This window comes from Microcaecilia unicolor, chromosome 1 (assembly GCF_901765095.1).
Source record: "Microcaecilia unicolor chromosome 1, aMicUni1.1, whole genome shotgun sequence".
NCBI lineage: Eukaryota > Metazoa > Chordata > Amphibia > Gymnophiona > Siphonopidae > Microcaecilia > Microcaecilia unicolor.
Window position 1 is genome coordinate 169,743,945 of NC_044031.1, and position 20,242 is coordinate 169,764,186.

At 46.4% G+C, this 20,242-nt stretch overlaps 1 protein-coding gene across 1 annotated transcript in view; it reads right to left on the reverse strand.

The window, feature by feature from the left end:
• HIBADH (3-hydroxyisobutyrate dehydrogenase) overlaps positions 1 to 20,242 on the reverse strand; it is a 294,282-nt gene that overhangs the window by 232,566 nt on the left and 41,474 nt on the right. Inside the window, exon 4 of the mRNA XM_030202454.1 lies at positions 16,271 to 16,392. Coding sequence (XP_030058314.1) covers positions 16,271 to 16,392 — 122 coding nt within the window. The remainder of the gene's footprint in view (positions 1 to 16,270; positions 16,393 to 20,242) is intronic.

Sequence of the window (20,242 nt, forward strand, 5' to 3'; positions counted from 1 at the left end):
TTAAAAAACCCTCACCAAGTCCCTTCCCCAAGCCTCAGACTGTCCAAACCACACAACCCACCCTACTCTTCAACTACAAATAGAAGCCCTCTCTCTTCTTCCTCCTCCCTCAATCATCCCACCAAATGCATCCTTAAACTATGCTTTCTAAAACACAAATAATTATTCTCCTCCTTCACCTCAGCTAGTTACCAATTCCAGAATGCTAGGGCAAAGCAAGGAAAGTTGTTCTGCTGAGTAATTCAGTTCAATCCACAGAAACCAAGGCACCCCCAACAACACCTTCTGTGACAACCTTAATCAACTGAAGCAACTTCACTAAATACAAAGGTTTACCCACCACTAAGCATCAAAATACTAGCAATAATTACCTTGAACTGAACTTTCTGTGATACTGGTAACCAGTGCAGATCCTTCCACAGTGATGTTACATGATCCTGTTTATTTTCAGCATACAGCACCCTTTCACCACCACGATCTGCACTGGTTGAAGCCGTTTCAACCGATATCCCACTAAACCCCGACAAACAGCATTACGATAGTTGACTCTAAAAGACACTAATGCATCAGTTACCATCAATTAATCTGGTCTATTCACATATGAGCAATCTATGTACCTGGTGTAATGCTTCAAACGAACCCCTCACAGCTAATGCAATTCGACTATCCAATCTTAGTTGTCCCCTTAAGTAAACCCCCAAAATTTGAATCATAGGTTGAGACTCTAACATAGTAACATAGTAGATGACGGCAGAAAAAGACCTGCACGGTCCATCCAGTCTGCCCAACAAGATAACTCATATGTGCTACTTTTTGTGTATACCCTACTTTGATTTGTACCTGTGCTCTTCAGGGCACAGACTGTATAAGTCTGCCCAGCACTATCCCCGCCTCCCAACCACCAGCCTCGCCTCCCAACCACTGGCTCTGGCACAGACCGTATAAGTCTGCCCAGCTCTATCCTCGCCTCCCAACCACCGGCTCTGGCACAGACTGTACAAGTCTGCCCAGCACTATCCCCGCCTCCCAACCACCAGTCCCGCTTCCCACCACCGGCTCTGGCACAGATCGTATAAGTCTTCCCAGCACTATCCCCGCCTCCCTACCACCAGCCCCGCCTCCCGATCTTGACTAAGCTCCTGAGGATCCATTCCTTCGGCACAGGATTACTCCATGCTTATCCCACGCATGTCTGAATTCCGTTCAAACATGCGTGGGATAAGCATAAAGGAATCCTTTATGTCATAAAGGAATCCTACTTGTCTCTACAAAGTACTAGCATATGTTGCAGAGAACATGCCTTGAATGTAGGTGCGATCCTTCAAACCTGCTCAAGATGGTACAAATGAAGGCGTGAACTTTACACATGTATGCACCTAGATTAAGGTATTTCATAATCTATCCATGCTGCCCTTACTCTGTTGAAACTCCACCCCTGTGCATGCCCATTGGCAAAATATGTGCCTTGATGCTAAAGCATGTACTTTTATGTTGGTTGGTATTTTATAAGAGGTCATTTACATGTGGGAATAACTTTGGGACCAAAAACCCTGCAAATCGGGAGTAAATTGCAACATTCAACCTACTCTACTGTACCACATTTCACTCTTCTTAGAATTAAGCTTCCTTTCTAGCATCACTGAAAGCTTATTTCTTTAAATTGGCCTTTGGACTCTAATGTTTATTCTGGTTGGTCTTCTTGAGCCGAGGGGAGGAAACAGTTTATGATAGAAACTCAGTTTATGATAAACTACTCCTTGTAGGTTGTAGTTTACTCAATCTTAGTTGAATTGAATGAGGACTTATTTTTTAATTTGTTTGACTGGTCTTGAGTGATTGGACTTTCCTATCTATTTTAGGGCATTCCTTTTCCATTTTTAGTTTAATTTTTTATTGTTTTTATTGCAATATAAACTGTTTCGATTTGGGTTCATGAGAAGCAGTATAGCAAACTTAATAAATGATAATCCTGCTAGATCAATCCAGACTGACAAGTTATATAACCCTACCAACAGATGAAGGCAGTAACATCATCAGTATAAGGAGAAGTGCAGCTTGGAACACGTCAATATTTTTCTGCCTCTAACAGATGGTGCAAACTGGACTAATGCAGCAGGGCTTTTCTATAGAGACCTGACTCCCTAGGGAACAGTCCACAACCTGCAGTCCAGTGTTTGAATCCTAGGCTGGTGCTGGCTCTAAGGAATTACTCCACAGATTTTCCCTTGGTTGAGCTTAAGGGTGTCTTCTGTTTGTAGCCCTGAGACCTAGCACCTGAGCTTTCACTCAATGAAGTGGGCTAGCAGGTGTCCCATGGAGCCTCTGCTAGTAGTGGAGAGTACCCTTTTATCTTTTTGATTCCCCTCTTCACACGGTAAGGAAACCTCTGCACAGCCTAGTTAATAATAAAGTTAAATAAACCCTCAAAATTAAATTTTAAAAAGGCAAAGAAGATAGCCTCAATTCAATGCTAAATTACAGACCTGGAACAGGAAAAGCAGATGATTTTGAGCAACCCCAGGGAGTTGACCTGGGATGCTCAAGGGAGGGAAACAGTCCTCCTTTGTCACAGACCTGAAGTGATTCCAGAGTCGAGGGGGGGTGGTGCTATAGGACATGCAGGAGCCAGCAGGTGAGTGGTGCCACTAGCTCTGTAACAAAAGGATAGGTTCTCAATGGCAAGCAGCTCCGGGTTTCCTCAGAATCTGGTGAAACCTCTCATACTGCTGAGCTGACCATGGCTAGGTCATTTTTGGTGCGAACACCAGCCATTTTGGTGCCAGCCTCCCCCCCCCCCCCCAAAATCCCATATGTCCAGATGGGGACAGGCTCGGGATGTCTGCATAGCTTGGATCCTCACCACCACTGCTGCCGGACCTAAGGGCTGCTGAACTTCATTGTCTTCACAGACTGTCTCCACAGTGCTCTTTCCAGGCTCCAAGACCCAGCCCTGAGGTCTCCCATCTCCAACAAGACATCATAGAGCAGGTCAGTGGCCATGGGACCCTCAAAGGAATTGATCCAGTGTCCCAACTGGGGGCTCAGAAGGTGAGAGGGTTCTTATCCTACTTTTATCCTTACAGGAGGAAGCTTGGAGTGAACACAACAGTGGCAATGGCATTTCCCCACTGGGGGGTTCTTCCTAGAGTCAGGGGAGCTCTCTCCAGAAGAGAATGACCCCCCCCCCCCCCCATAGTGAGGCTATTCTGATGGAAGGAGTTGCCATCCTTCACAGACCAGGCCATCTGAGCCCTTCACATTTCTTCAATAGTACAGAAAGATGTCTCAAACAAGGATCCCATCTTGGAGTGTCTACAAAAGCCTTTCTTCTTTACAGAGTGCTCTTGCAGATGTCCTGGAGGAACTGGAAGTACTGGACATGGTACTTTAAGGCAAGCTGATGTTGAGAAAGATTAGGATGCACTGGTAACAACAGTGATCAAGTAAGCCATCATAACCATAGAGGGTGGTTTCTACTCTGAACATAAGCATAGCCATACTGGGTCAGACCAACGGTCCATCTAGCTCAGTATTCTGTTTCCAACTATGGCCAATCCAGATCACAAATACCTGGTAGAAACCCAAACAATAGCAACATTCCATGCTTTCAATCCCACAGCAAGAAGTGGTTTCCCCATGTCTATCTCAATAGCAGACTATGGACTTTTACTCAAGGAACTTGTCCAAACCTTTTTCAAACCCAGTTACACTAACCGCTGTTACCACATCCTCCAGCAATGAGTTCCAGAACTTAACTATTCTTTGAGTGAAAAAATATTTCCTCCTATTTGTTTTAGAAGCATTTCCATGTAACTTCGAGTGTCCCCTAGTCTCTGTACTTTTTGAAAGAGTAAAAACATCATTTCACTTCTGCTCATTCTACACCACTCAGGATTTTGCAGACCTCAATCACTGGTTCCATTGCATGCAAATCTCTCACATGAATATTCATTGTGGATATACTAAAAACCTGACCGGCTAGGGTGCCTCCAGGACCAGGCATGGATGTCCAACCGCCACCTGAAGCTGAACATGTCCAAGACCGAGCTCCTTGTCTTTCCTCCCAAACCCACTTCTCCTCTTCCTCCACTCTCTATCTCTGTTGATAACACCCTCATCCTCCCCGTCCCATCTGCCCGCAACCTCGGAGTCATCTTCGACTCCTCCCTTTCCTTCTCTGCGCATATCCAACAGACTGCCAAGACCTGTCGCTTCTTCCTCTTCAACATCAGCAAAATTCGCCCTTTCCTCTCTGAGCACACCACCAGAACTCTCGTCCACGCTCTCATTACCTCTCGCCTTGATTACTGCAACTTACTCCTCACCGGCCTCCCACTCAGCCATCTATCCCCCCTTCAATCAGTTCAGCACACTGCGGCACGTCTTATATTCCGCCAAAACCGATATACTCATATCACCCCTCTCCTCAAATCACTTCATTGGCTTCCGATCAGATATCGTATACAATTCAAGCTCCTCCTCCTTACCTACAAGTGCACTCAGTCTGCGGCTCCTCAATACCTCTCCACCCTCATCTCCCCCTATGTTCCCGCCCGTAACCTCCGCTCACAGGACAAAGCCCTTCTCTCAGTACCCTTCTCCACCACTGCCAACTCCAGGCTCCGCTCATTCTGCCTTGCTTCACCCTATGCCTGGAACAATCTTCCTTTACCCATACGCCATGCCCCCTCCCTACCTCTTCAATGCTGCCTTCGGCGCCTAACAGCTCGAGATAGATAGAATGCCCCAATCTATCCACCCTATCAGATTAACTGTTCACTCGTCCTCTAGATTGTTCACTTGTCTTTAGATTGTTCTCTTGTCTTTAGATTGTAAGCTCTTTGAGCAGGGACCGCCCTTCTATGTTTAAATTGTACAGCGCTGCGTAACCCTAGTAGCGCTTTAGAAATGCTAGTTAGTAGTAGTAGTAGTAGGTTTGGGAACCACTGTCTTTATAATTTAAACGCATCTGCTCTTGGTCAGTGGCCTTGGTTCTAGTCACTTATAGGTGAATTTGGTTTCACCTCTCATCAGCAGATTTGGTCTCTAACGCTCAGTTAAGTGAGCTTCTTTTTTGAGGCCGCCTGTTGTACAGTGAGGACCTGGAAAAACTCATTAAGAACTGGATGAGGCCAGACCTGAGTGGCATCCAGAAGGTAAAACAAGATCCTTGGCTAAGGGATCTGGGGGCAGGTCTCAAGCCAAGAAGTGGGGCCAGTTCTGTCTGGGCAAGCAGAGTTTAGTGGCTCCCTCCTTTGCTAAGGTGTATAGGGGGCAGTCCTTGGTCGTGAAGCAAGGGGTCAAGAAACAATGGACCTCTCTCCTCTTCTTCCACCACCATTAAGAGATTACAGTGAGGATCAGAACTCCCTCTCTACAGAGATGCAGGTGGGAGGAAGGCTCTGCCGTTTCCACAAGGAGTGGTCCTTGTTATCTCCAACCAATTGATTCTAGAGGTGGTTCAGCAGGTGACACACTGAAGTTTGCACAAACTGTTTTAGATACCTTTATGGAGTCTTCATGGATATCCCTTCTCAAAAGACAGACTGGAGAGACCATGTTACAACATTTCATTAAGGTAGATACTACTCCTACTTAACATTTCTAGAGCGCTACTAGGGTTACGCAGCGCTGTACAATTTAACAAAGAGAGACAGTCCCTGCTGAAAGAGCTTGCAATCTAATAGACAAGTGAACGGTCGGTCCGATAGGGGCAGTCAAATTGGGGCAGTCTGGATTCACTGAACGGTAAGGGTTAGGTGCCGAACGCAGCATTGAAGAGGTGGGCTTTAAGCAAAGACTTGAAGACGGGCAGGGAGGGGGCTTGGCGTAAGGGCTCAGGAAGGTTGTTCCAAGCATAGGGTGAGGCGAGGCAGAATGAGCGGAGCCTGGAGTTGGCGGTGGTGGAGAAGGGTACTGAGAGGAGGGATTTATCCTGTGAACTACAGACACTATGCCCAAGGTAAGAGGTGCTACTTCATCTACTTTGTAGTTACAAAGAAAGGAGGAATGTTTCACTTCATTCTGGACTTGAAAGGAGTCAATTTTTCACATGAAAACATTGCAGTCAAAATATCTCATCAGTCAGGCTTAGGGAGTTTCTGACTACCCTGGATCTGGCCAAAGTTTATTTCCATTATTTTCATTTTGCGATCATGGATGGTTACAAGGGATTCCTGTATTTTTGCATGCTGTGCAAACATTTTCAGTTCAGGGCTATGCCTTTTGGTTTAGCGACAGCCCCCAGGACTTTTTATCAAGGTCATTGTGGCAATGACCACATATTTGTGCAAAGAAGGGATCTGGGTTCACCCATACTTAGAATACTGAGTTGGTACATATCAGTCAGAGGCCCCATCCCTGTGGACTCTGTCCTCATCTGAAGAAGCCTCAAACACTTTATATTTAAATATTTTTATTAAAATATAAAAAGGAACAATATGCTGTAACTGTTGTTTAAAAATCACAAACAGAAAACAATAATAACAAAGACCAACTATAATACCCCCCCACCTCTACACTTTCAACCCCAACAATAGCTGACTTCTACTACCCAAGGATTCCTAATCCACCATGTTAAAATGTCCGGGGTACAAAATACAACCCGTTCTGTATGCCCCAGCGAGGGAAAAATATGCCCTATGAAGCACTGCTATGATTTTTTAATCTTTGAATGAATAAGTCATCAATAATCTCAGGATTCAACCTAGCTCTCCTGTCTTCCACAGTCCTTCCTGCAATAGATGTCTTCTTAGAAGATGTGTTGGTAACAAGAATGTACAGGATCCCCCCATGCAAATTTTGCTAGTTGTGGCCAACATGTTTGCTTGTTTTTCCAAAAAACCAAAGTATTGTCGTCTGCATCACTCAAACATAAATAATGATTCAGTTTATTAACAGGCTTCAAAGCAGAGAATAACACAGGGAAAAAAGTTTGTTCCTGTCCCCAAGGGCTCTGTCCATTCTCTACTCCAGTATCACAAAACTTCAATTGCTGGCATCAACACAGCCAAAATGTAAACCAGGAAGCAAAGGTTAAAGCTAAACCATAAATTTATTTCAAAATCAAGGCCATGAAACAATCCACTGAAATAATTAAGACCACTTTCACAGAGATATTTAATAAACCTAATAATAAACAAGTACAGTGATACCACTTATGTTGGTAGATAAAAGGTAAAATTATGTATAATCATACCTGATAATTTTCTTTCCATTAATCATAGCTGATCAATCCATAGACTGGTGGGTTGTGTCCATCTACCAGCAGGTGGAGATAGAGAGCAAACTTTTGCCTCCCTATATGTGGTCATATGCTGCCGGAAACTCCTCAGTATGTCGATATCAAAGCTCCATCCGCAGGACTCAGCACTTAGAGAATTACACCCACGAAGGGACACTCTGCCCAGCTCACCACCGCCGAAACGGGGGAGGGGAATTAACCCAGCTCATCCCCACACAAGTGGGGGAGGGGAATCCGTCCAGCTCATCCCCGCGGAGCGGGGGAGGGACACCACACCCGCCGATGCGGGGGGATCTGGCTTATCCTGCAACCGCAACCGCGGGAGGAGCTGACTGACCCTAACACCGCCGAAGCGGGAGGGGTACAAAGCTGCCCTACAGCCGCACGAAGCGGGAGGGAGTGCCGGCAGAATTTATGTCTCAATCCAGCCCCGTAAAACGGAGGGGAGAGGAATGCAGCAGCTCACTGTAACACAAACTCGTCTCAACTCTTGAAGAATCCAAGTGAAAGAAGAACTTGAACACGAAGTCCTCCTGAAGTAACTGAAGGCTAAACTTGAACCTAAAATTCAACCAGAATATAAACAGTACAGATATCTGGGAGGGGCTATGGATTGATCAGCTATGATTAATGGAAAGAAAATTATCAGGTATGATTATACATAATTTTACCTTCCATATCATCAAGCTGATCAATCCATAGACTGGTGGGATGTACCGAAGCAGTACTCACCCAGGGCGGGACATAGAAATCCCTGACCTCAACACTGAAGCTCCAAACCGGGCCTCCGCCCGTGCAGCCACAGTCAAACGGTAATGCTTGGAGAATGTATGAGCCGAAGCCCCCGTTGCCGCCTTGCATATCTCTTCCAAGGAGACGGATCCGGCCTTTGCCATCGAGGCCGCCTGAGCTCTCGTGGAGTGAGCCTTCAGCTGGATAGGCGGCACCTTCCCCGCGGCCACATAAGCCGCTGCAATGGCTTCCTTGACCCATCTTGCCACTGTAGGCTTAGCAGCCTGCAGACCCTTACGAGGACCTGCAAACAGGACAAACAGATGATCCGATTTCCGGAAATCATTGGTCACTTCCAAGTATCTGATGATGACTCGTCTCACATCCAGATATTCAAGAGCGGAGTACTCCTCTGGGTAGTCCTCCCTACGAAAGGAAGGGAGACAGAGCTGCTGATTCACCTGGAAGCGAGAAACAATCTTGGGCAGGAAGGAAGGCACTGTGCGAATAGTCACTCCTGCCTCAGTGAACTGCAGAAAAGGCTCTCGACATGAGAGCGCCTGGAGCTCGGAAACTCTTCTGGCTGAAGTGATAGCCACCAAAAAGACTGCTTTCAACGTCAGGTCTTTCAGAGATGCCCTCGACAAGGGTTCAAAAGGCGGCTTCTGCAATGCTCTTAGCACCAGGTTGAGATTCCACGCAGGCACCACTGAGTGCAGAGGAGGGCGCAGGTGATTAACTCCCTTGAGAAAGCGCACCACATCTGGCTGCGAAGCCAGGGAAGCACCCTTCAGGCGGCCCCTGAAGCAAGCCAGAGCCGCTACCTGGACTTTAAGGGAACTGAGCGACAGGCCTTTCTCCAGACCTTCTTGCAGGAACGCCAACACTGAAGAAATTGGAGCAGTGAAGGGAGAAAGTGAGCCTGCTTCACACCATGCTGCAAAGATACGCCAAACCCTGGCGTAAGCAGTAGAAGTAGAGCGCTTCCTCGCTCTCAGCATAGTGGCGATGACCTTGTCTGAGAAGCCCTTCTTCCTCAGACGCTGCCGCTCAATAGCCAGGCCGTAAGACCAAAGGGAGAGGGATCCTCCATCACCACGGGACCCTGATGTAACAGGCCCTGCTCCACTGACAGCCGCAGAGGATCGTCGACTGAGAGCCTGATCAAGTCCGCATACCAGGGACGTCTGGGCCAATCCGGACCCACCAGGATTACCCTGCCGGGATGCTTTGCCACCCGGTCTAGCACCCTGCCCAACATGGGCCAGGGCGGGAACACATAGAGGAGCTCTTGTGTCGGCCACTGTTGGAGAAGAGCATCTACTCCCAGGGATCGAGGGTCCCGTCCTCTGCTGAAAAAGCGCGGCACTTGGCAATTGGCCGATGACGCCATCAGATCTAGGCTCGGCTGGCCCCAGCGCTTCGTGATGTCCAAGAACGCCTGAGCAGATAGTTGCCACTCTCCGGACTCCAAGGTATGGCGACTGAGAAAGTCCGCCTTGACATTCATGACTCCGGCAATGTGGGCCGCTGAAAGCTGCTCCAGGTTCGCTTCCGCCCACTGGCAAAGACTCATAGCCTCCTTGGCTAGAGGGGCGCTCTTGGTACCTCCCTGGCGGTTGATATAGGCCACAGCCGTGGCATTGTCCGACAGGACCCGTACAGGCTACAACACCAGTACCGGGATGAACTCCAATAACACCAACCGAATGGCTCTGAGTTCCAGGAGGTTGATAGACCACTTGCCTCTGCAGGAGACTAGAGCCCCTGCGCTGTCCTTCCCAAGCAGAGGGCTCCCCAGCCCATCAAAGAGGCGTCTGTCGTGACGACAATCCACTCCGGGGTCACCAGAGGCAATCCTGCAGACAACTTGTCTGTCTGCGTCCACCAGCTCAGCGCCTTGCGCACTGCTGGGTCCACGGGAAGGCGCACAGCATAATCCTCCGACATCGGAGTCCAGCGCAGCAGCAGAGATAGCTGTAGTGGTCTCATATGAGCCCTGGCCCAGGGCACTACTTCCATCGTGGCCGTCATAGAGCCCAACAGCTGCACGTAGTCCCAAGCCCGAATAGGAGAGGCTACTAGGAACTAGTCCACCTGAGCCTGAAGCTTGACAATCCGATTGTCTGGCAGGAACACTCTGCCCACTTGGGTGTCGAATCGAACTCCCAGATACTCCAGGGACTGAGTCGGGCGCAGCTGGCTCTTCTTCCAGTTGATGATCCATCCCAGGGAGCTCACAAGAGCAACTACCCGGTCCATAGCTTTGCCGCACTCTGCATAAGAGGGGGCTCGGATCAACCAGTCGTCCAGATAAGGATGGACTTGTACTCCTTCCTTTAGCAGGAAGGCCGCTATGACCCCCATTACTTTGGAAAAGGTCCGCGGAGCAGTAGCCAACCCGAAAGGGAGGGCTCTGAACTGGAAGTGTCGTCTCAGGACTGTAAAACGCAGAAAGCGTTGGAGAGGAGGCCAGATGGGAATATGCAGGTACGCTTCCTTGATGTCCAAGGAAGCCAAGAACTCTCCTGCCTTCACTGCCGCTATAACAGAGCGGAGAGTCTCCATGCGAAAGTGCCTCACTTTCCAGGCCCGATTGACCCCTTTGAGGTCGAGGATAGGCCGGACAGAACCTCCTTTCTTTGGAACCACAAAGTAAATGGAGTAACGTCCCTTGCCAATCTGATTTTTTGGCACCGGAACGACCGCACCCAGGCGGATCAGGTTGTCCAAGGTCTGCTGCACTGCCACAGCTTGACCGGAGACTTGCAGGGAGAGAGTACAAACCCGTCTCTTAAGGGTTGGCAGAACTCTAGCTTGTAGCCGTCTCTGATGACTTCCAGCACCCACGCGTCTGAAGTTATAGTGGTCCACTCGCCCAGAAACGAGGACAGCCGTCCTCCAATCTGCACTGGGGCGTGGACCAAGGCCCCGTCATTGGGTACGAGACCCTGGGGGAGGACCGGAGGGAGCACCTCCGGGACGGCGGTCTCTGCGAAAGGAATGCTGCTTGGGGGAGAAATTCCTCTTGAAGGAAGAGGGGGCAGAGGAACCCGACTTGCCCGGGCGGTACCGACGGGCTTCCAGCAACCGTCCTCTGGAGGTACCGGGACGAGTACTAGCCCGAGCTCTGACCTCTGGTAATTTCTTGCCCTTAGACGTGCCGAGATCGGTCACGATTTTGTCCAGCTCGACCCCAAAGAGCAGCTTGCCTTTAAAAGGCAATCTAGCCAGGCGGGATTTAGAGGCGTGGTCAGCAGACCAATGTTTCAGCCAAAGCCACCGCCGCGCAGAGACTGTCTGAGCCATGCCTTTAGCTGAGGCTCTCAAGACATCATACAGCAAGTCTGCCAAATAGGCTAAGCCCGATTCCAGGGCCGGCCAATCAGCCCTCAAGGAAAGATCCGAGGGGGAAGCCCGCTGCACCATAGTCAGGCACGCCCTGGCCACATAGGAGCCGCAAACTGAGGCCTGCAAACTTAAAGCAGCTGCCTCAAAGGACGACCTTAAGGCCGCCTCCAATCTTCTGTCTTGGGCGTCCTTTAGGGCCGTGCCACCTTCCACCGGCAACGCCATTTTCTTAGTCACCGCAGTGATTAAAGAATCCACGGTAGGCCACAGATAGGCCTCACGTTCACTCACAGCCAAAGGATAGAGGCGGGACATAGCCCTAGCCACTTTAAGGCTCGTTTCCGGGACATCCCATTGAGCCGCATGGCTCATGCACGTGGAAGGATCTAGGCGGGCGCTTCGTCCCCAGCATAATGGCAGAGCCAACAGGGGCTGAGGGAGAGACGTCCTCCGGAGAGGAAATCTTCAAAGTGTCCATGGCCTGTAACAACAGGTTGGGCAAATCCTCTGGGCTAAAAAGCCGCGCTGCAGAGGGGTCATCCGCTCCATCCGAGCGGGGATCTATCTCCTCCAAGGAATCCGCAAAGGACCGTTGGGGGACCTCAGACACGCTGCCCTCATCTACATCGGAGGAGACAAAGTCCTCCAAGGCCTGGAAATCAACCCGAGGGCGTTTACCTCTGGGAACCTCAACCTCTTTATCAGAAGAGGGAGCAGGGGCAGCGTTTTGCATGAGGAAAGCCTGATGCAGCAGCAAAACAAACTCGGGGGAGAAACCCCCCAGACTGTGCACTTCCGCAGCCTGGGCAACAGCCCTAGACGCACTCTCAACCGGCGCTCGCAATAGCGGGGGAGAGACATGCTGCGCATCCAAAATGGCGTCCGGCGCGAAACTCCGCGAAGGAGCCGCGCGGGAAGAACGGCGCTTAACTTTAGCCGCTTTGTGCCGTCGCCCAAATTAAGGGCGTTCATGGCATTAATGTCTCCAACCTCAAGGGCGGCCCACGAAGAAGCCGTCCGAGCCGCGTGGCCGGCCAAGATGGCGGAGGCGAGGAGCGGGGGATGGGCGTTTATGGCGGGAAAAAACCGCCACGCCGGAGGAACGACCGGGACATTCATCGGTCACTAAACTGTCACCCATCAAGGGCGAATCAGGTTGTAAAACCCCCGCATCCCCTCTAGAAGCGCTCCAGCGATCCGGGGAGCGACCCTTTGCGCCCTCGCCCTCCGACGCCATATGCCACGAGGAGAAGAATCGGGGAACCCCCTGCCCGCTATAAAAAGGTAAAATTACCTGCTTGCCGCTCCGAGCTGTAACGAACTGGTGTCCCAGTGAGTAGCTGCAATGAACGTTTAAAGAAACGTCGAATTAAACGCCTTTAAAGACGTTTAAAATTTTTTTTTTTTTTTTTTTTTTTTTAAACGGAGCCAGCGGGAGGGGGGAGAAAAGGAGGGACCTGGCACCACCAGGTTTGCACTTGCTCAAAAGAGCCCTCAACCCCAGGCCTCAACAAAACCTAAGGATTAGGCTTGGAGGCCTAGCCAGAGCTGCTGCTGTGTGTGACCACCACCTGCTGAGATAGAGAACATACTGGGGAGTTTCCGGCAGCATATGACCACATATAGGGAGGCAAAAGTTTGCTCTCTATCTCCACCTGCTGGTAGATGGACACAACCCACCAGTCTATGGATTGATCAGCTTGATGATATGGAAACAGCTATTTTTTGAGAGTTTATTATTCCTTAAAGTTTGGGAAAGCGACTCCTACTTATATTCATGAAAGTTGGTGTGGGTATACAAAATGGGCAGTTGCCACACAGAACTATATCTGAACCCCATGCAGGCACCTTGTTGCTACATGTACACAAATAATAATTTGAGAAAGAAGATTTTAAAAACATGAGTGGGGGAAATTATGATAAAAGATGTGCCTCTTCATTCCAAAGGATATATAAGTGGATGATATTAAAAGATTCAGATGCAGAGAAACAAGCAAGGTGATATTTAAGCCAACAGCCTGATTCACTAAGGTTTTTCCACCATTCCAGGTCTATGCCATATAGTCCAATTTTTAGTTGATGTTCAGTACTTTAATTTTGTGTGTATTAGATGAGTAATTTTTGAGTAATTTTAACCTATCTTCAGCTGATTTTAGAGTCAAACATTTTAGGCTCAAAATAGCTATCTACCTTTAGGGGTCTGTTTCTAAAGTGTAGTAACATTTTGCACTTACCGCCAGGGGCATATCTGCATGGGGCCACAGGGGCCTGGGCCCCCGCAGATTTCGCCCTGGCCCCCCTCCCGCCGCCAGCCCTCCCCTGCTGCCGTTTCTTACTTTTGCGCTGAGGTCCGCTTCCTCCTGCGCCTTTAAAAATATTTCTACCCGAGGTGACATCTTTCAAGTTCTTCGTCCGCCGTGGCCGACATGCTGGAGTTGAGCGGCTGAATCCAGTTCGGAGTCTGACATCGTGACGTCTGACTGGTGTCAGCTAAATGCGCTGTGATTGGCTGAGAGAGACCTGGAGGTGGGGCATAATCGAAAGAGACGTCCAAATAGTTTTTTTGATTTGGACGTCCTTGCACCCATCACAAAAAAAATCTGGGGGAAAAACGTCCAAGTGCTCGTCAGGGACGTCCTTTTTTTTAGTAAAGGACGTCCATGTTAGGCACTTTAGAATGACGGCCCTGACGAGCACTTGGACGTGGCTAGGCAAAGGTTTCTGGCTGGTTGTTTTGAGTGAAGGACGTCCATAAAGGACATCCCTGATGAGCACTTGGACGTTTTTTTTTCCCGATTTTTTTTTTGTTAAATTTATAGAAGTTTTTAGAGGTGAATAAATCCTGCACAGCCCCAACGAGAGGTACAGACCTCCCATTAGATTTTCCACGGTTAGGCTATCGGAAAATGGTAGTGCATCTCATTACAATACGATTTATACACATTGGGGTACTAATTTGCTCAGCTGCATTCCGTTTTCGTTAGCTGCTACCATGATCGGAAAATGGCTCGGAGAACCCTTTTGTGCATGCCACGGTTTACTACTTGCTCGTTAATGGCTCGTTAAGTTTAGTGCATCTGGCCTTCTGTATGCAAGAAGAACCAGGAGATCTCAGCACCCAGCTGACAGTAGATGTTGTAAAGACTTTTAAACTGGTGAAAATTTGATGTTACAAAGGATTTGAAGGTCTTATGCAGCAAGGTGCCTAAAGCAAAGATTGTTATTAATTCTTTTCGATTTGGGAACTTAAAATTAGGCACTCAGCAATGGAAATCACTGCCCCACTCAGTCATCCTGCAGTAAAAGCCAAATTGGTGCATGCTAATATGTGGGCTCTGAATTTTTTATATTTTGTTGTTGTTGGGGGCGTGTCAGAGGGCAGAGAGTGTTCCTGTGCTAATCAGTTAGTGCATCTACATTACTGTACGCTAATTGGTTAGCGCAGGATTAGTGCATGAGTCCTTACTGTCTATAAAATAAGTGTTGGTAAGGACACACCGCAAATATATATATATATATATTTTTTTTTTTTTAAGAAGAAGAATCGGCCATTTTACTGCTGTAGTAAAAATTGCCTTAAGGTGAATGAAAATCCCATGTAAGGGCACGCTAAGGTCACTTTTTACTGTAATAAAAGGGCCCCTTAGTTCTCACAACCTGTCAAACTTTTTAAAAATCTAGGCACCTAGGGATCAATATGCCAAAGCTATTCTGTAACCAGTAGCGACTGCATTTGTTATCAAATTTATTTTAAATGCAAGCCTGACAAATGCATATATTTTGGAAGGCAAAACTGACGTCCAACCAAAATTTATTGGTTTAGTAAGAGGATGAGCTAGGGCTTAAATTTATCTATAATCCAAATATATTTAACAATATAGGTGAAGTGCATAAATAATAGTCCTATTTTTAAACTGAATAGTTGTCGTCCATTTAAATGTAGAACTGCATACTCTGCATAAGGAAAGCAGAGAGGAAAGCAGAATATTGAGCATATTTTGATTTAGTGCATTTTATTTGTTACCTGTCATAATACTAGTTGCAATAAAACAGATCACAATTTTTAAAAAACATTACAATAAAAATTACAAATACAATAAGTTAAAACAAAGGCACACACTAAAACAAATCTAATTCAGATAACATTTTCATCCTACAAACAAAATTAACTAACCCCATAGGACATTATACCATAATTTCTTTCCAAGAAACTTGAACAGCTTTCAGAACCAAAAAAGAATGGGCTCTTCCCTTAGATATAAAGAAAATGTGTTCTACAGTTTATGGCCTGCACGAGCAGGTGCTCATTTTCTAGTACAGGTAAGATGCACTTGCGATAACAGAGAAAGATGTAACAACTCTTGCTGAAGGACTGAAGAAGACGATGACCAAGCTCATATGAAATAAACTTTGGAGCCAGGTAAACGGGATCCATATACAACATGTATGCACCACAGTAGCTGAACCTCAATCTAGCTTCAACTAGAAGTCAGTAAAAATTTCAGTAACAGGGTAACATGATCTGACTTTCTATTCCTAGTAATTATTTTTATTGCTACATTTTGTAGCACCTGCCGCACTGTAAATTAACATCTGGGAGACTATAATACACTATTACAATAATCTATTCCTCAAGCAGATAAATCATCCCCTCATCAAAGCAGTGCCCAACTTCTTGAATGCTGTCCCCTAACTCTAGACCTTTTGAAGATCAGCCGATAGGTAAATAAGGCCATAAATCATGTAGTTCCATAAAAATTTCCTCCACTAGCTCTGTAGCAGTAGACACATCTACCTCATACAGCCAAAGACGACCATCCCAAAACTAAAAGTGGAAAAAAAATCCCTATAAGCTAAATACTATAGAACACAAAATACTTGCTTGACAAAAGGCACAACCTTTACCACACCTCCATAGTTTGTCCTTTCAAGGGGAATACTTACCACCAGAAACAGGGGCATCCATAAATACGGCTCCCATTTTCTCAGCTGCTTTTGCCAGCTCCTTGGACATTGCAGGATCAATAGTGCTCGAGTCTATCAACAAGGAACCTTTTTTCACTTTCCTGCAAAACAAAAGGTGAAATCTAGCTGGATGATATTCAGTGTACTACTGCAACACACAAAACAACATTTTTACATTTTTCGTTCAATAATAATCATGCTACCTGCAATGGATAAAATTACAAAGAGGAAGTCTGATTTCCTCATCATCTTGAAACCACTCTGTCCAGTGATAAAAGCCAGTGTATTAAAACAGGACCATTTAGCTGTATTTGTAGGATTGCTGCATGAAATAACTGTGAATGATGGACTGTGGGAACGACAGGTATTAAATAAATGCAACTTATGGCTTGTTATTTAGTAGCAAATCTTCTAGTTCACGGGATTAAGATCAGTAGCGTAACCATAAGTGTAACCATAATCCCTTATCCCCCACGTGTTAAAAATTATTGCCTTTCCTGGTGGGGGTTCCCCAAGCCCTACCAGCTGAAGACCTCCTCCAAAAGAACCGCAGCCCCCTCCAGGCCATGTGAACACTGGTGAAGTTGGCAGCATGGTTCCAGTCACTGGCCCCTGTACCCCTTCTGCATGCTGAGATCATGTGCATGAACTGAGTATGCATGGGGGAGTGCTAGCATTGGTGGCTAGGAGCTTGACACTAACTTCACCAGTGTTCAGAGGACATCTTCAACTGGCAAGGCTTGGAGATCCCTGCCAGGTACACCAAAGATGACACCAAAGATGTGTGCCGCTGTTGAGTGAGTCTGAACCTCAAGTAGATGGGCTCCTGCTTACCCACGCCCAACCATGGCTATGACACTGATTAACACATTATAACAGGGCAACGCTTCCATCTGCACCAATTGATCTCAAGTACAATCACAACTAAACAAAACTAGGGTGATGACAACTTTTAGCTTTTATTTTATTACATGTTAAAGTTACATAAGAACATGTGCCAATGCTGAGTCAGATCAAGTTTCAGTGAGCCCGCATCCCATCTCTAACAATGGCCAACCCAAGTCACAAATACCAAGATGACCTGAAACAGCAGATCCCTTTTATAGCTCATTTCCAATGATCAGTTGTAGCTTTTCTAGCTCTAGCAAGCTAATAGTTTTCTTTGTTCTTATAAATTCTTTTCAGCATCATTATCAGCTGCCATTACTGAATCTATGTTTTTTCTGTATCATAGAGCTTTATGGATCCCTCGTAAATGTAAAGCAATTGATCCATCATACTCAGACTTAAGTAGGTCATGTAAATCGAAGAACGGAATTTTGATGCATTTAATTTATGAATGTGCTTATACTTTAATTTTTTGGCAAGATGTCTGGTCCAAACTACAGGATATTTTTCAGTTTCAGTCGCCACTATTAACCAAGTATGTAATATGGAAATCTATATCCATTCCCTTTACACTATCTGATAAAGACAAATTACTTTTTTACTTCCTAATCACCTTAGCTCTGAAACTGATCATTTCTCATTGGAAAGACAACACTCAACATCTATATTTGGTGGAACTGGGCTCTTTTATATAAAATATATGAACAAGCTCTTCAATTTCATCAAAGCAATTTACCAGCCAGAATTAAAAAATGGAATACACTGGACTCTTCAAAGGTTTCTTAATTTATGGCTATGCAAACCCACAGCAGCTAAATTATTGCAGCTATGTTACTAAGTTTATGTACTGATCTGTTAAATTTCAAGATAAAATAAAAAGAATTTTAAAAAATGTTTTTCCTACAAAAAAAGGTTCCTACAAAAACTTGACAAATAATCTTTTGAGCCCGCTGAATTAGTAGCCTTGACCACTCCTTCCAACAACATATTCCACAGCTTTATCATGTGCTACATTAAAAATATTTTCTATTTTCAATCTGCTAGTTGTATAGTTTAATGGAGCATCCTCCTATATCAGTGTTTGAAAGGTTAAACAAACATTCCCCATTTAAACTTTCCACACCACTCAATGATTTTATAAACTTCTATCATATTGTCTCTCAGAATTTCTTTTCCAAGCTGAATGAAGAACCCTAACTGTTTTAGTCTTTCTTCATGAAGCAAATATTCCATCTCCTTTATCATTTTTGTTGCTCTCCCCAACCACTTCTAGTTCCACTTTATCCATTTGAAATGAGGAGACCAGAATTACATAGTAACATAGTAGATGACGGCAGAAAAAGACCTGCACGGTCCATCCAGTCTGCCCAACAAGACAACTCATGTGTGCTACTTTTGTGTATACCCTACTTTGATTTGTACCTGTGCTCTTCAGGGCACAGACCGTATAAGTCTGCCCAGCGCTATCCCTGCCTCCCAACCTCCAGTCCCGCCTCCCACCACTGGCTCTGGCACAGACCGTATAAGTCTGCCCCGCACTATCCCCACACAATACTCAAGGTACAGGTGCACCATGAATCTAAGCAAAAGCATAATGACATTTTCAGTTTTGTTTTTCATTCCATTTTGCATAATCCCTAACTTTTTACACACACACATATATATATATATATATATATATATATATATACATACAGTGGTGGAAATAAGTATTTGATCCCTTGCTGATTTTGTAAGTTTGCCCACTGACAAAGACATGAGCAGCCCATAATTGAAGGGTAGGTTATTGGTAACAGTGAGAGATAGCACATCACAAATTAAATCCGGAAAATCACATTATGGAAAGTATATGAATTTATTTGCATTCTGCAGAGGGAAATAAGTATTTAATCCCTCTGGCAAACAAGACCTAATACTTGGTGGCAAAACCCTTGTTGGCAAGCACAGCGGTCAGACGTCTTCTGTAGTTGATGATGAGGTTTGCACACATGTCAGGAGGAATTTTGGTCCACTCCTCTTTGCAGATCATCTCTAAATCATTAAGAGTTCTGGGCTGTCGCTTGGCAACTCGCAGCTTCAGCTCCCTCCATAAGTTTTCAATGGGATTAAGGTCTGGTGACTGGCTAGGCCACTCCATGACCCTAATGTGCTTCTTCCTGAGCCACTCCTTTGTTGCCTTGGCTGTATGTTTTGGGTCATTGTCGTGCTGGAAGACCCAGCCACGACCCATTTTTAAGGCCCTGGCGGAGGGAAGGAGGTTGTCACTCAGAATTGTACGGTACATGGCCCCATCCATTCTCCCATTGATGCGGTGAAGTAGTCCTGTGCCCTTAGCAGAGAAACACCCCCAAAACATAACATTTCCACCTCCATGCTTGACAGTGGGGACGGTGTTCTTTGGGTCATAGGCAGCATTTCTCTTCCTCCAAACACGGCGAGTTGAGTTCATGCCAAAGAGCTCAATTTTTGTCTCATCTGACCACAGCACCTTCTCCCAATCACTCTCGGCATCATCCAGGTGTTCACTGGCAAACTTCAGACGGGCCGTCACATGTGCCTTCCGGAGCAGGGGGACCTTGCGGGCACTGCAGGATTGCAATCCGTTATGTCGTAATGTGTTACCAATGGTTTTCGTGGTGACAGTGGTCCCAGCTGCCTTGAGATCATTGACAAGTTCCCCCCTTGTAGTTGTAGGCTGATTTCTAACCTTCCTCATGATCAAGGATACCCCACGAGGTGAGATTTTGCGTGGAGCCCCAGATCTTTGTCGATTGACAGTCATTTTGTACTTCTTCCATTTTCTTACTATGGCACCAACAGTTGTCTCCTTCTCGCCCAGCGTCTTACTGATGGTTTTGTAGCCCATTCCAGCCTTGTGCAGGTGTATGATCTTGTCCCTGACATCCTTAGACAGCTCCTTGCTCTTGGCCATTTTGTAGAGGTTAGAGTCTGACTGATTCACTGAGTCTGTGGACAGGTGTCTTTCATACAGGTGACCATTGCCGACAGCTGTCTGTCATGCAGGTAACGAGTTGATTTGGAGCATCTACCTGGTCTGTAGGG